This window comes from Rhinopithecus roxellana, chromosome 1, assembly GCF_007565055.1.
Source record: "Rhinopithecus roxellana isolate Shanxi Qingling chromosome 1, ASM756505v1, whole genome shotgun sequence".
In the NCBI taxonomy this organism is placed as follows: domain Eukaryota; kingdom Metazoa; phylum Chordata; class Mammalia; order Primates; family Cercopithecidae; genus Rhinopithecus; species Rhinopithecus roxellana.
In genome coordinates, this window is record NC_044549.1 from 141881461 (window position 1) to 141895843 (window position 14383).

The 14383-nt window shown below is 34.9% G+C and overlaps 1 protein-coding gene across 7 annotated transcripts in view; it reads right to left on the minus strand.

The window, feature by feature from the left end:
* Positions 1-14383, minus strand: part of NLGN1 (neuroligin 1) — an 887800-nt gene that overhangs the window by 505874 nt on the left and 367543 nt on the right. For all 7 annotated transcript variants that reach the window (XM_030931995.1, XM_030931988.1, XM_030931999.1 and 4 more), the window contains one exon: positions 8357-8509. In XM_030931995.1, the coding sequence (XP_030787855.1) occupies positions 8357-8509 (153 nt within the window). The remainder of the gene's footprint in view (positions 1-8356; positions 8510-14383) is intronic.

The window sequence follows — 14383 nt, forward strand, 5'->3', positions numbered from 1 at the left end:
CAAGTAGGCCAAAAAAAGAATGGTTAACTGTGTCCTGTGCTAGGAAGTGATCATACAAGATAAAAACAGAGAAGTGACTAATGGAGGTGGCAATCTAGAGGTCTTTGGGAATCTTGACAAGGACTTTCTCAGCAGAGTACAAGAAATGGGGCTGGGTGTGGTGGCTCATGCTTGTAATCCCAGCACTTTGGGAGGCTGAGGCATGCAGATCGTGAGGTCAGGAGATTGAGACCATCCTGGCTAACATGCAGAAGCCCCAACTCTACTAAAAATACAAAAAATTAGTGGGGTGTGGTGGCGCACACCTGTAGTCCCAGCCACTTAGGAGGCTGAGTCAGGACAATCACTTGAACCTGGGAGGCAGAGGTTGCAGTGAGCTACTGCACTCCAGCCTGGGTAACAGAGAAGGAGACTCCATGTTAAAAAAAAAAAAAAAAAAGAAAAAGAAGAAGAAAGGAAGGAAGGAAGGAAGGAAGGAAGGAAGGAAGGAAGGAAGGAAGGAAGGAAGGAAGGAAGGAAGGAAGGAAAGAGGAAGGGAGGAAGGGAGGAAAGAAAGAAAGAAAATAAATGGAAACTTGAAAGAAAAGAAATGGAAATTTGAATGTTACCTCCTCAGGGAAACTGCTCTGTGTTTCTAAAATAAAGTAGCTCCCTTCTCATTGCATGATTTCTCTAGATTTTATATAGGTAATTGTTAAGAAAATTAACTTTTCATTCAATTATTATCTATGCAAACTATATGATTTGTTTAATTATTTATTTTCTACCTTCCCTAAAGCTAACAATCTACTGATAGCAGGGATCACATATATCTTATTTGTCACAATATCCTTAATAGCTAAGAGAATGACATACATAATATTACTGAATTTATAGAGAGTAAGGGAATAAATGGCTGAACGAATAAATGAATGAATTACTGAAAACACATCATTTTTCTTCTTTTAACTAACATCCACAATAATTGGCATGCTTACTTTCAGATTTTTTCTATGTTTTGGGCACAAATAAATAGTTGCTTTTACTGCAGGCCACCTGATACCATTTTGGAGGGAGTAAAGGAATAAAAATAATGAACAGTCAACTTTGTAAAATATCATTACCTATCTAAAGTTGTCCCCCACACCGGCCGCTAAAGGACAAATAGTTTCTCTATTCCAGGAGCTCATTTTAGCACTCAATCTAAAATTGATTACCATCTGGCCTTATTAAAACCCAGTTGACGTAACATATTTGAGAGAAGAAATCTATGGATCAAATAAACCATCCATTGCTCTAAATTGGATTTTAGCTCTATCCTATTATAAGTGAAATCACCAAATATCTTACCCAGATTGAATTTGGTTAGCTCTTTGCGAAAATGACATTATAGAAGTTATGAGCACTTATGAAGCTATGATGCTATGGGGTGCCGCCCGTGGGCGAGACACGTACCCTGGGTGAAAGCCAGGGACCCGATGAACCCCGCGGGCCCAGCACAGGGGCTGCTGGGAAGTCAAGGTCGTCCATGGGAGGACACAGGCCTAGCTCTCGGCCTCGCCACCTTTTTTTCCCAGCTGCCTTTATTATGTCTTTGGCTTTTACAGAAGGTTACTGTAAATAATCATATACTGAGAATATTTTTTGAATCTTATAATGACACAAAGATCATCACACAATTCCTATATTGTCACTTGTTTCAAATAGAAACAATACAACCCATATGATAAATTCTTCTGTAGTACAATGTAAGAAAAACTATTATTTGTGTATTTTTTTTCTGGTTAATATGTTTGTTTCCTTTTGGGGATTATGATAATTATGAAATTTAATCCATTATATTTTACTATGCTTCTAGAAAACTAGGAAATGCATCTATGTTCAACTGTTGTACATATTCATGACCTAACTTTCTGTATCCTTTTCTCTATAAGTATTACTATTCAACTATGATTTTACCAGTCTATTTATTTGTGTGCATTGTCACAAATTATTTCCACTTTTTCAAATTAGTATGAATAAATGAAAATAAAAATGAAGATTGTCTTTCTCCCTTTATTTCAGTTTATACCAAGGATAATCCACTCCTCGTGGCCTTCCTCAGGTACAACCATTTCCTTGAAAACAGTCTGGACTCTATAGACAAACTGACTCCTTCTCTTTCTGTCTCCCAAGAACACATTTGAATGTGTCGTAGAATATTAGTTTGTTTTGAAGTTTGGGACTTTGGTTTTTTGTGGTTTCTTTTAAAGAGTCAGACAGAAACAAAAACAATGCAAAAAACAGGAGTAACAATGACAAAACATTTTACCACTTGAGGAATTAATATGCTCCTGTCTTTAAATCATGATCAATGCACAGGCTTTAGCAAATTTCCTTGATCCTCGGCCAATCAGATTCAAATATAAATATCAATTACTATATCCTTACTAATCCATCAGATATCCTACCCTTCCTTCCTTCCTTTTCTCTCATTGTTTTCTTTTATATATCAAGTGAATCTATTCACATAGATCAATTAATAAACCAATATATTATAAATATAAAGTAGAATATCAATTATTATTCTCTACTGTTTCTCTCCTCAACTATATTGAAAGCTCTTTAAAGGTAAAAACTATACTGTCCTCACTTTTATCCCTCAGAAAAGATGTATAATGCTGAAAACAAGTGTTATTGATTTGATGACTGACCACACCAAAGTTTTATATATATATATATACATATATATAGTGTGTGTGTGTGTGTGTGTGTGTGTATACACACATACCCTTTTTAAGACAAGATCTCACTCTGTCACCCAGGCTGGAGTGCAGTTGTGGGATCATAGCCTCAACTGATCCTTCCACCTCAGTCTCCTGAGTAGCCCGGAATACAAGCACGTGCCACCACATCTGGCTAAGTTTTTGAAAATTTTTTGTAGAGACACAATCTCGCAATTTTGCTCAGACTGGTCTTGAACTCCTGGGCTCAAGTCATCCTATTGCCTCAGCCTCCCAAAGTGCTAAGATTACAGGTGTGCACAAGCATGCCTGGCCTAAAGTTATACTTATTGTTGCCATTTATCTAATAATACTTGAAGCATTATTATTGCATAGTCTAAAACTTCATTAACCATATCTAATAGAATAAAAATAAAGTGTTCATTAAATGTATTAAATGTATATGCAGTAAAATTCTTTTTTTTTTTTTTTTTTTTGAGACGGAGTCTCGCTCTGTCACCCATGCTGGAGTGCAGTGGCTGGATCTCAGCTCACTGCAAGCTCCGCCTCCCGGGTTTACACCATTCTCCTGCCTCAGCCTCCCGAGTAGCTGGGACTACAGGCGCCCGCCACCACGCCCGGCTAGTTTTTTTATTTTTTATTTTTTATTTTTTAGTAGAGACGGTGTTTCACCGTGTTAGCCAGGATGGTTTCGATCTCCTGACCTCGTGATCCGCCCGTCTCGGCCTCCCAAAGTGCTGGGATTACAGGCTTGAGCCACCATGCCCGGCCTATGCAGTAAAATTAACAAAAGCTTGTTTTAAACAATTTAGCCCCATATAGAATTACAAAGTAAACTAAATGTAATTGTTTAAATACAAGTAGGTGAGCTAGCACTTTAAATTATTTTTGTCCATGGATGGGTGGCGTAATATTCAATTACTAAGTAAAATATTTAATTAGATCCTTTTCCAAAAATGTGCCAGATTTCCAGATAGATATCAGTACTTCTAAAATATTTAACACTTTTTTTTCTTAAATAAATCACATGGGCTAGAATTATGAATTGCATAATTGCCTCCAAGATATTTATGTCAAGATAAAAGTAATTGATTAAATTTCCACCAGATTAAAATCTTGTTTGCCCAAGTAAGATCCTTACAGGGGTATTAAAATTTTTCTTTTACTCCATAAGTAATTTATAGATTTAGTCTAAATTTAAATAAGTGGTTGAAATATTTTAATGATAAATTATTTAACATCTTTTTTTTCATTTTTGAGATTTGTCAATATTATCATTTAAATAATTTCTATTTTAAAAAATGTTTAGTGGACAACATCTCATCTAATAGTGACTTATTTTATATTCTCTTTCAATTCTTATCTTATATATTCTATAATTCTTGTTCATAAGAACAGGTTTAGCATAGTTACAAATCAGAACATTTAATTTTGATTATTTCCCCCTTTAAGAACACATCAATATTTCTTGTCCGGGAGTCGGGTAGGGATGATCTTTTTACTCGCGGGCTGAGGGAGGAGATCTCTAGGGAGTCGTGAGGTCGTGTTGGGGATGTGGATCTTTCTGAGGCGGGAGGTTTGGAGTTCGAGAGGGTTTGCATGGTGAGGGGCGGAGGGCCGAAAGCCCGAGCGCGCGCGTCGGGCAGGCGCGGATGCGGTGCTGTCTTCGGCTTTCGTCTATTTCTGTCTTTCGGCGGGACTTTCGAGTCGGGGGAGTGTTTCTGTCTGGTTCTTGCGGCTTGCGTTCTTTTTCGTTCTTATCTTTCTTTCTCTTCTCTCTTTCTTCTTTTCTCTTTCTTTTCTTCTTCTTGTCTTTTCTTTCTTTCTCTCTTTCCCTCCCTCCCCTCCTTCCTCCATTCCTCCCTTACTCCCTTCCTCTCTTCCTCTCTCTCTCTTTCTTTCTTTGACCGAGTTTCGCTCTTCTCACCCAGGCTGGAGTGTAATGGCGCAATCTCAGCTCACAGCAACCTCCACCTCCCAGGTTCAAGTGATGCTTCTCCTTCCTCAGGCTCCCGAGTAGCTGTGATTAAAGGCACCCACCACTGCGCCAAGCTAATTTTTGTATTTTTGCTAGAGACGAGGTTTCACCATGTTGGCCAGGCTGGTCTCGAGCTCCTGGCCTCAGGTCATCCACCCACCTTGGCCTCCCAAAGTGCTGGGATTACAGGTGTGAGCCACTGCACCTGGCCATTTCTCCCTACATTTCTAAGATGATTATAAATCATATACTAGAATGTTAAAAAAATACTAATAATAATTTTAAATATATTTAAGGACTATGTAACAATGTATCAAATAAAAGATGCTGAAGAAAGCAAATATGGAAAGTTTATGTCAAAACTGACTGAGGACAAAGAATGTGTATAGCCAAAAGTGAAAGAAAAGTTAAATATTCAGTGTATAAGAAGTATGAAGCTAAATAGTAGGAGGTCGCTGGGGGCTCTAACATGAAACTGGGGAATGAGGTTAGCAGGCAGAGTCCTGCATTCCCTTCCCTCTTTGTCAATCTTATTGGCAGTTTTTTCTATCATTTTGAATAGCATTTCCAGGGTGGGTGAAAATCATACACAACACAGTAAGAGTGATATTCTGTGTTACCACTCCAAAGGAAACCACTAAAGGGTGTTGGTAGAAGAACTAATTCTGACCTGTTACTAGCTTCTTCTGAGGAACAGTGGAGGTATTTTTTTTCTTATATTCTATTCCTACTTCGTAATAAACAATTTTTTAACATGAAATCTTTAAACTGAAAAATTGGCAGCTAGATAGCTGTATGAATTTTCTAACTGAAACATTAGGACATCTCTACCCACCACTAAAAACAAAGCGAAAAACAAAACTTGTAAGATTCCCCACCACCTCTAAAAGGTAAGTTCAAATCAACACAAATTGCACTACCTGTTGCAGACATCCTGATTGTTCCAGCCAGTCACCTCGAATCAATGATCTTATAATTACCCATTTTGTCCATTGGACCCCCAAATCTATTTCTTTCACACCAAAATACCCCAGTGAAAACACAGCTCAGGATTTCCTCAGATGTGGGATCATATCTTATTTCCTACTTAATCACTCCAGTGCAAATTAGACAGCCATAGTCTTGGATCCCACATCCAAGAAACCTTGGCTTACCTTTTTACTGTTAGACAAATTATTCACAATACCAATCTCAAAAGTCTATAGTCTTTATTGTTGCAGTTCTGTCAGATGAGCTGTTGATCTCGCTGTGGTGCAGCACTCATGCAAAATATGCTGAAACACATGTTCTGATAATTTCTCTTTTATGAATTAATTTATTTAAATACATGTTCACAATACCCAACACATATTTTTGGAAAAAAGTGACCAGAATACATCTGTTCGAGAGCTAATGTCTTAAAGTCTACCTAAACAATGTTTCACAGAGTTTATGCTTTGTCACATTGAGAGGAGGTCTATCAAGGACAGCCTTTGGCTTGTTATCAGTGTATAATGTGTTTAAGAGAAATAAAGGAGAAGAGACAACTAAATGTTACATTCTAGGGTACAGTAGAGCCAGAACAAATATTTAACACTGGGAAATCATGCTTCAATAACATCAACACTGTCTGCTGTCCGCTACTATCTAAACCAAGTGATTGGGTTCTTTATATTTTGGCGAGTTAATCCATTGCCTTGCAATCTAATCCTCACAGTGTGGCATTTAAAATGGGGTATGGGCATGAATATAGGATTGAAATCAGGTCAAAGTCAAGTCCTCATCAGTTCTGAATACATACAAAGAAAAAGAATGGGTAAAGTTTATACTAACATAACAACAAAGTTTATTTTATGAAATCTTGCTTTATATAATCAAAACCAGTAACAGAAAGAGGCAAAAAAAAAAAAAAAAAAAAAAAAAAAAGTGACCAAAGCATTTCTTAAATAAAATAAATACATATGACTAACTGGATGTTCAAGTCCTTAAAAATACTGTTACCATAATTTAGCATTTCAATTTAAAATTTCATCCGGTAAACTGGTCACTGCTCAGGATTTTTCACTTGAAAAATTAGAAAAATAGAAGAATAATTATCAACAAAAACAACTGAGCTCTCAACAATACTACAATTAAAATTCAATGCATTAAAATATTAAAAACCCTCCTTCCGATTAAAATGTTCCATAGGAAACAAATGACAACATTAAGATTTAAGAATTCAAGATTTAAGATTCAAGAATTATTATGAGCAATTATTTGTATGTCTTCTAACACACAGAATTTTCATTGGTGGAAAGACACTCATCCCAGCCCACAGAAATCGTGTGAATGTTTGATGCAATGGACGATTAAACACTATGGAGGAACTCATGTGTATCTGATGAATGCTACAGAAATATTTTATACCTATACTGATGCAGCACATCTATGGTCATTCACCACACTTCAAATTTCAAAAAGCAAACTAGAAAATGATTGAGACTTAACCTTCACATTGGTAAAATGTCTCCTTCCCCCAGACTATAAACTTGATTCACAAAAATTATTCTACCTTTCAAAACTATTCTACCTTTGTGATAAGCTTAAACACAGAATTATGACTGCATAGGAGCTAGGATAACACTGAAGAGGAAAAAATTCTGATTCTCAACATGGATAAAGATATGATTCTACCAATTATTATAAAAAGGAATATAATTCAAATTCCTTTTTCAGAATATTTTAGATAATAAAATGAAAGAGTGAGGTGCTTCTTTGTGTATAAACAAAATTATAATTTATACTTCTTCAAGTGTATAGTATGGGATGAACTTGGAGAACAATCAAGAATAAAAATTTAAATATTTTGTGGATGCATTATGCCCTTTTAGCAAATTCTGTTAATTAAGTACATCACAGATAAAGATGTTTTAATAAATCATACAGTAATTTTACTCCTCAAATTGTGTCAACATGATAACAATAAACATATACTAGAATAGCAAGTTTATCTTTTAAAAACTGGTTATTGCATAAGATAACATGCCTATCTCAGAGTACCTAAGTTATTTTATAAATAATATTTCTCTCATCACAGCTAAAAATCTCCACTTTGTGTTTATTTTATCATTCTTTTGGCAAGAGTATACATCATTGAACTGAATTCTTTGTTACCTTATAAAATCCATGTATGCTTTTTTCAAATTAAATAATTCAATCAGAATGCATTCAGAAAAATATTACTAATTATTATGGAACCAAAATAACAACAACAAACAAAAGAAACCTCCATCACAATGGCAAACAATCATTCCCAAAAGCGAGTCCATATACATACTCCAGAAGAGAATGTAAACTTACATCTTATCACACCAAACCTCAGGCAATCTTATAGTATTGTAAACAGAAAAGCAGAAGAAGGAAATATTGTTCAAAGATGAACTCTTCTTCAATAAGGCCCTACCATTTTGCCTTTCAGAGTTTTATAAACCAGGAAGTACATTCCATGACAACATGAATAATTTCATCACCTTTTAGTTTCACATCATAAAGCCAACCTACAGAGTTCATTGAAACTATAAAAAATTTGGGTTCAAGAACGTCAACAAGCATAAAAACATGGGGAAACAAAGCAAAGCAGAACAAAACAAGTCAAAACAAAACCATCATATACTTCATGGATTCGTCGTGAAAACGATAAAGAGATTCTTCTTACCAAGTACCCCAAGTCGATAGTTGACTGTGATGACGATCACATTGCCATAACTTGCCAAGACACTTCCATCATATAAATTTCCAGTACCTTCCATGTATGAGCCACCATGGATATACACCATCACTGGTTTGGGACCCCCACTGTCCCGAATATCTGGAAAACAAATGGTTGACAATCGTTCTTATCCTCAAAAATAACACACAGTGAAGCAGAGAATACATTTTCCATCTTAGAGAAAAGAGGGCATAATTTCAATATAGTTCTTAAACTGCTGTTTTTATTAAAGTGTTTCTTAAGCAACTCAGAGAAATAGCTATTGTGGAAATAGCAATAGGCATCCATTGTTTTCTATCAAAATTTTGTGTACAAGTTGCAAACTGAGCTATAAAACTTAGACAAATTAAAATTAGATATGAATTTTAGTGCATTTTGATTAATTCCTCAAGTGACAGTAAAAGCAAAATAAATAGAATGGCAATGATTCTTAGGACTACTTTTTAAAACTATTATAGACTTCATATGACATTTATGAGCCATAAACTAAAGACAATGGTATTATTGCTATTGTGAATAAAATAATCTGTTTATCCTTTCTTATGTACTGTAAAGCTTTCCGTCAAATGCAACATGATTACATCAACTCATTTATGCTCCAATGTGTGAACATAATTACAGTATTGTGTTATGCAAGATGTTTCAGTTTACTACCTAAGGAATTTCAGATGAATGTTTAGGCAGTAAAGTCGTGTACATCTGTGCTCCTCTTATTGCATTTAGGGGAATGTCATTAGAATGACATTTCTTGGGAAATTCAGGACATCCACTATATCCAGCTCCCCTTACCCTTTGGAAGAAGAGAACATACAAATATTTTTTTACTTTCTTTGTGTAGCTAATACACTCTTCTTCTTCACACTTTGGCTGTATGTTTTATCCTGTAGACATGGGATGGGATAGAGCTAAGTTCAAGTGTAAAGTGTAAAAATTTAGGATTAAAGTGATTTCTACAGCTTTGAATTTTATTAAATATATTTGCTTTTTTCATACTTTTCCTCAATTATGTAATTTTCAATAAGGATATAGAAATAATATATAAATAAAACAAGATAATTTTAATCAGTATGAAAAATGCACTGATTTCTGTAGATAAGTCTAACTGTATATCAGCAAATATAGTTTTATCTATGAATTATATAGATTGAAATATTTGAAATATTATATGTATGTATGTATATGGCTCTGAATATATACATAAATAAAACATTACTATTATATAATAGCCCATGATCTCTTATACCCACAATTGAAACAAAATTACATCAAATGTATTATCTTTTTTATGCCAATGTTAAAAAGTATAATTTAATAGTATGTTTTTGTTCCTTTGTTTTTGAAATTATTTATCAAATTTAACTCTCCAACATCCTTATAATCGAGGTGTCAATTTTCAGAATGGACTAATAGAATACAAATTTATTGAAAGAACTAGTGATTACTTAGAGATTGCTTTGCATTTTTTGTAAAAAATAGATTGTGTAATGTAAATGCCTTGATTTCTCTATTGTAATACTAAAGTGATTTCTTTAAATGAAAAATCATTTTAGGCTCAAGAATTGCAGCTCAGCTTGGTTAACCAGATTTTCGAGTTGAGGAAATGGCTAATTGCAGAACTTACAACCTTTTTAAAAAGACTATTTAAATTTGACTTAATACCAGTGTATAAAGTTACTCGTACCCCTCTAATACCCCAAAGGTATATTTGAGAAGAATGTCTTGTTTTTAAGTAGTGAGGGAAGGATACTTTGACATAGGAACCATTCACTAAACACAGACACATTTAAGAGGAAAATCTAAATTTATTTTCTCCTTGAAATCTTGGGAAAACAAAAATAGTACTCATTCATTTATAAGGATTTGGGGCTTGTGGAGATGTTAGACTGACTTACACAGAGAAAGTAATCCTTTTGAGATTGTTAAACCATGCACCTTAAATGCCTGTTTGCTACATACAGTTTCAGTTTCTTATTTTTCTAGTGTGGCTGGCACTGAAGAAGCAATAATAAATTATTAAACTGAAATCATTAACTGACTGTTCACAGCAGACACTGTACTCTGCTAATTGTATGCTTGGAGGTAAGCACAGAGGGAGGCTGTTTCAGAATTCTTCTTTAATTAAAATTACACAGAATTACAAAGCACCAACTGTGAACAGTAATGAAATCTTGGTAGAACCATTCTGTTCACCTGGAAAACAATACAGGCACACATTGAGAAGAACTGCTACATTTTATATTTAATAACAGAATTAAGTGGACATTGTCAGAAAACACTGAAAATATGACAGTAGATTCTAGGAGCTATTTTGAGTGGTATCTTTTTATTTTTCTTTGAAAATCTGACTTGAAAGAATTACTGATAGTTTGGGTTAATCTTAATTTTAATTTGCCCTTTCAAACTTTTCAAATTTCAGCCTTGCCTAATAACTTAAGATATTGAGCAGTTCTTTTAAATACAGTTCTCTGGGATTCTTATGCTGTGTTCCAAAACGTATTTTTCATTTGAAGTAACCCTGAGATTTATGTTATAAAAAGTATTATTAGGTTGGTGCAAAAGTAATTATAGTACTTACTAAAATAAGTAAAATTCTTAGACATAACAAACCTTAATATTGCTAACAAAGTTTGAGAAACCATAGAAACTTTGGACATTTTCTGTTACAGGAAAAATTGTGGTCCATCTTAGACTTTATTTTAATTTTGTTTTTATTTTTGAGATGGAGTTTCGCTCTTGCCACCCAAGCTGGAGTACAGTGGTATGACCTTAGCTCACTGCAACCTCCACCTCCAGTGTTTAAGCTATTCTCCTGTCTCATCCTCCTGAGTAGCTGGGATTACAGGTGCCCACCAACACGCCAGGCTAATTTTGCATTTTTAATAGAGATGGGGTTTCACCATGTTGGCCGGGCTGGTTTTGAACTCCTGACCTCAGGTGATCCTCCCCCCCCTAGGCCTCACAAAGTATTGGGATTACAGGTGTGAGCCACCACGCCTGGCCAGGCTTTACTTTGTATAATGTTTTATTACAAATTTCTATCTTAGGCTTAACTTTTATGCTTAGTTCATAGGTTTTTTTTTTTTTTATGTAAATAGCAAATATAAAGAGTTTCAATTATAATTATTTATTTGTTTTTAGAAAGAACCAGACTCTTTATAAATAAAACTAACATATCAGACAGACTACCATTGAATACCATTTTCTAATTCCATCGTTTTAATAATAATGTTGAAGGGGGCATTTATCTTCTGTGCAAATATATCAAATGCAGCTTATTAATTTATAATTAATTTTTTAGAACCAAGTTGTCTCTTTAAACCTTGTTACATATTTAACCATCTATAAATATGGTAGAATTTGTGAACTATGAATTTTCACTTAAGATTTTTTACTTTGCTTAAACAGCATCTATTGACTTTACTAACATTTCTAAGAACCATCTCAGAAATTTTAAAATACTAACTCAGTTCCAGTAAAAGTACAAATGTTTGCCAGGTATGTTTATAATTTCTGTTATTTGCAATGGTTTTAAGCCTTGCTAAACGCAAACAGTTAAAAAAAAAAATTGAAGTCTGAGTAAACACCTTGATTTAAAATTTTAGTACCTATTAAGTCTTTCTTATAGACCCAAATTTTAAGCCAATGTAGTGAGTGTCAATAGATCTAGAGCAGTTAATGGGGATTTATTTGTGCCTGGCAACCAGGGTTTCAAATCACAATTTCCATTAATGATCCTAGTGTATAATTATTAGTGATATAATCATTAAATATGCTTACTAGGTTTTTTTTTTTTTCATCTTAAAGGACTTATGAAGTACTTAATTGCCCATATTTTAGAGTTTTTAGGATTAACAGTTTTAAAATTGTGAAGTATTGCCTCAATTATATATTTCTCTATTATTAAAAAAACATTTCAAGGCAGACTTTTGTGCCTCCAGTCATTTTTATGAACCTCAGGTTACCATTCAGAACCACTGAATGAACACAGAAGCATTGATTGAATTTCTCCTTGTTAAACCGGACATAACAGAATTAAACATATCTTTTTAGCTTAAAAAATTCAAAATCTACAAAAAATTGTCTCAAAAGGAACTATATAGGGTATAAAATTGCATTTATTTATTTATTTATTTATTTATTTATTTATTTATTTATTTATTTATTTTTGACAGACTCTCGCTCTATGCCCCAGGCTGGAGTGCAGTGGTGCAATCTGGGCTCATTGCAATCTCCACCTGCCTCAGCCTCCTGAGTAGCTGGGATTATAGGTGCTCACCACCATGCTGGGCTAATTTTTTTATTTTTAATAGAGATGGGATTTCACCATGTTGGACAGGCTTGTCTTGTACTCCTGACCTCAAGTGATCTGCCCATCTTGGCCTCCCAAAGTGCTGGCATTACAGGTGTGAGCCACCACACCCAGGCTAAATATTGAAATGTTAATATGAAGATATTATTAGCATCATTAATTAAAAAAAAAATACGTCTTGAATTTTTAAAATAAGTTGATAGAAATCTGGGATGTTACTTTGAAACATTTTTGTCACTTCAGATTAGTCTTGTTTTTGACTATGGAATTGTCTTAAAGATACACAATTCTGGCCGGGTGCGGTGGCTCAAGCCTGTAGTCCCAGCACTTTGGGAGGCCGAGACAGGCGAATCACGAGGTCAGGAGATCGAGACCATCCTGGCTAACCCGGTGAAACCCCGTCTCTACTAAAAAATACAAAAAACTAGCCAGGCGAGGTGGCGGTCTCCTGTAGTCTCAGGTACTCAGGAGGCTGAGGCAGGAGAATGGCGTAAACCCGGGAGGCAGAGCTTGCAGTGAGCTGAGATCCGGCCACTGCACTCCAGCCTGGACCACAGAGGGAGACTCCGTCTCAAAAAAAAAAAAAAAAAAAAAAAAAAAAAGATATACAATTCTGCCAGGCGTGGTGGCTCACGCCTGTAATCACGCACTTTGAGAGGCTGAGGTGGGTGGATCACCTGAAGTCAAGAGTCCGAGACCAGCCTGGCCAACATGATGAAACCACGTCTCTATTAAAAATATAAAAATTAGCCAGGCATGGTGGCAGGCGCCTATAATCCCAGCTACGCGGGAGGCTGAGGCAGGAGAATTGCTTGAACCAGGGGGCGGTGGTTGCAGAGAGCCAAGGTCATGCAACTGCCCTCCAGTCTGGGTGACAGAAGGAAACTTCGTCAAGAAAACAAAAAAAACAAACAAACAAAACAAAAAAAGATACACCATTCTTTTAGTTGTTGTAAAACTTAAATGAAAAATGATATAATTGTGTTTGACAAAATGTGGCAAAAGAGTGATAGCAGGGACACAAACAAGAATTAGAAGTAAAAAATAATGCTCCATAAAGAAGCCTTCCATCATGGTAAGTGAGTGAACAGCAAGCCCCAGAAATATGCCTGGTGGCCTCACTATTCAGTGGCTGAGATTGGGACCTGAAATCAAGCATAGGTAGAGGAAAACTGGGAAGTAATGGGGAATTTCACGTAAGTCATCTGATGACCTGACTTCTGACTGATGTAAATCAAGTTACTTATCAAGTATTTCATATTTATTGCTTTATGTCCAGTGATGTCTAGTCAACATTTGGAACAAATTCAATGTAGATATTGAGCACAGTTTTTATTCACAGCCACATCTACAAAATAATAATAAAAAGAATTGAGTTAAAAATGCTCAGACATTTCTATAAAAGGTTTTGTTTCCCCTGTAGGATATCTGAATTCATCTTTTTTGTTTCAAAACAATTATCCAAAACGAACTGGAATTGACTGCTTTGACATTCTACGCTTTTGATTACTTAAAAATATTTATTGATTCGATAACTCTTGTGACTGAATGGCTTAGTACTTAACCTGAATACTACCTGACATTTTAATAGGGTTTGAGAATATTTTAAAATATTTTAAATGGCTATTTAAAAATGTTAAATGTGCTTCAAAACATATCTATAA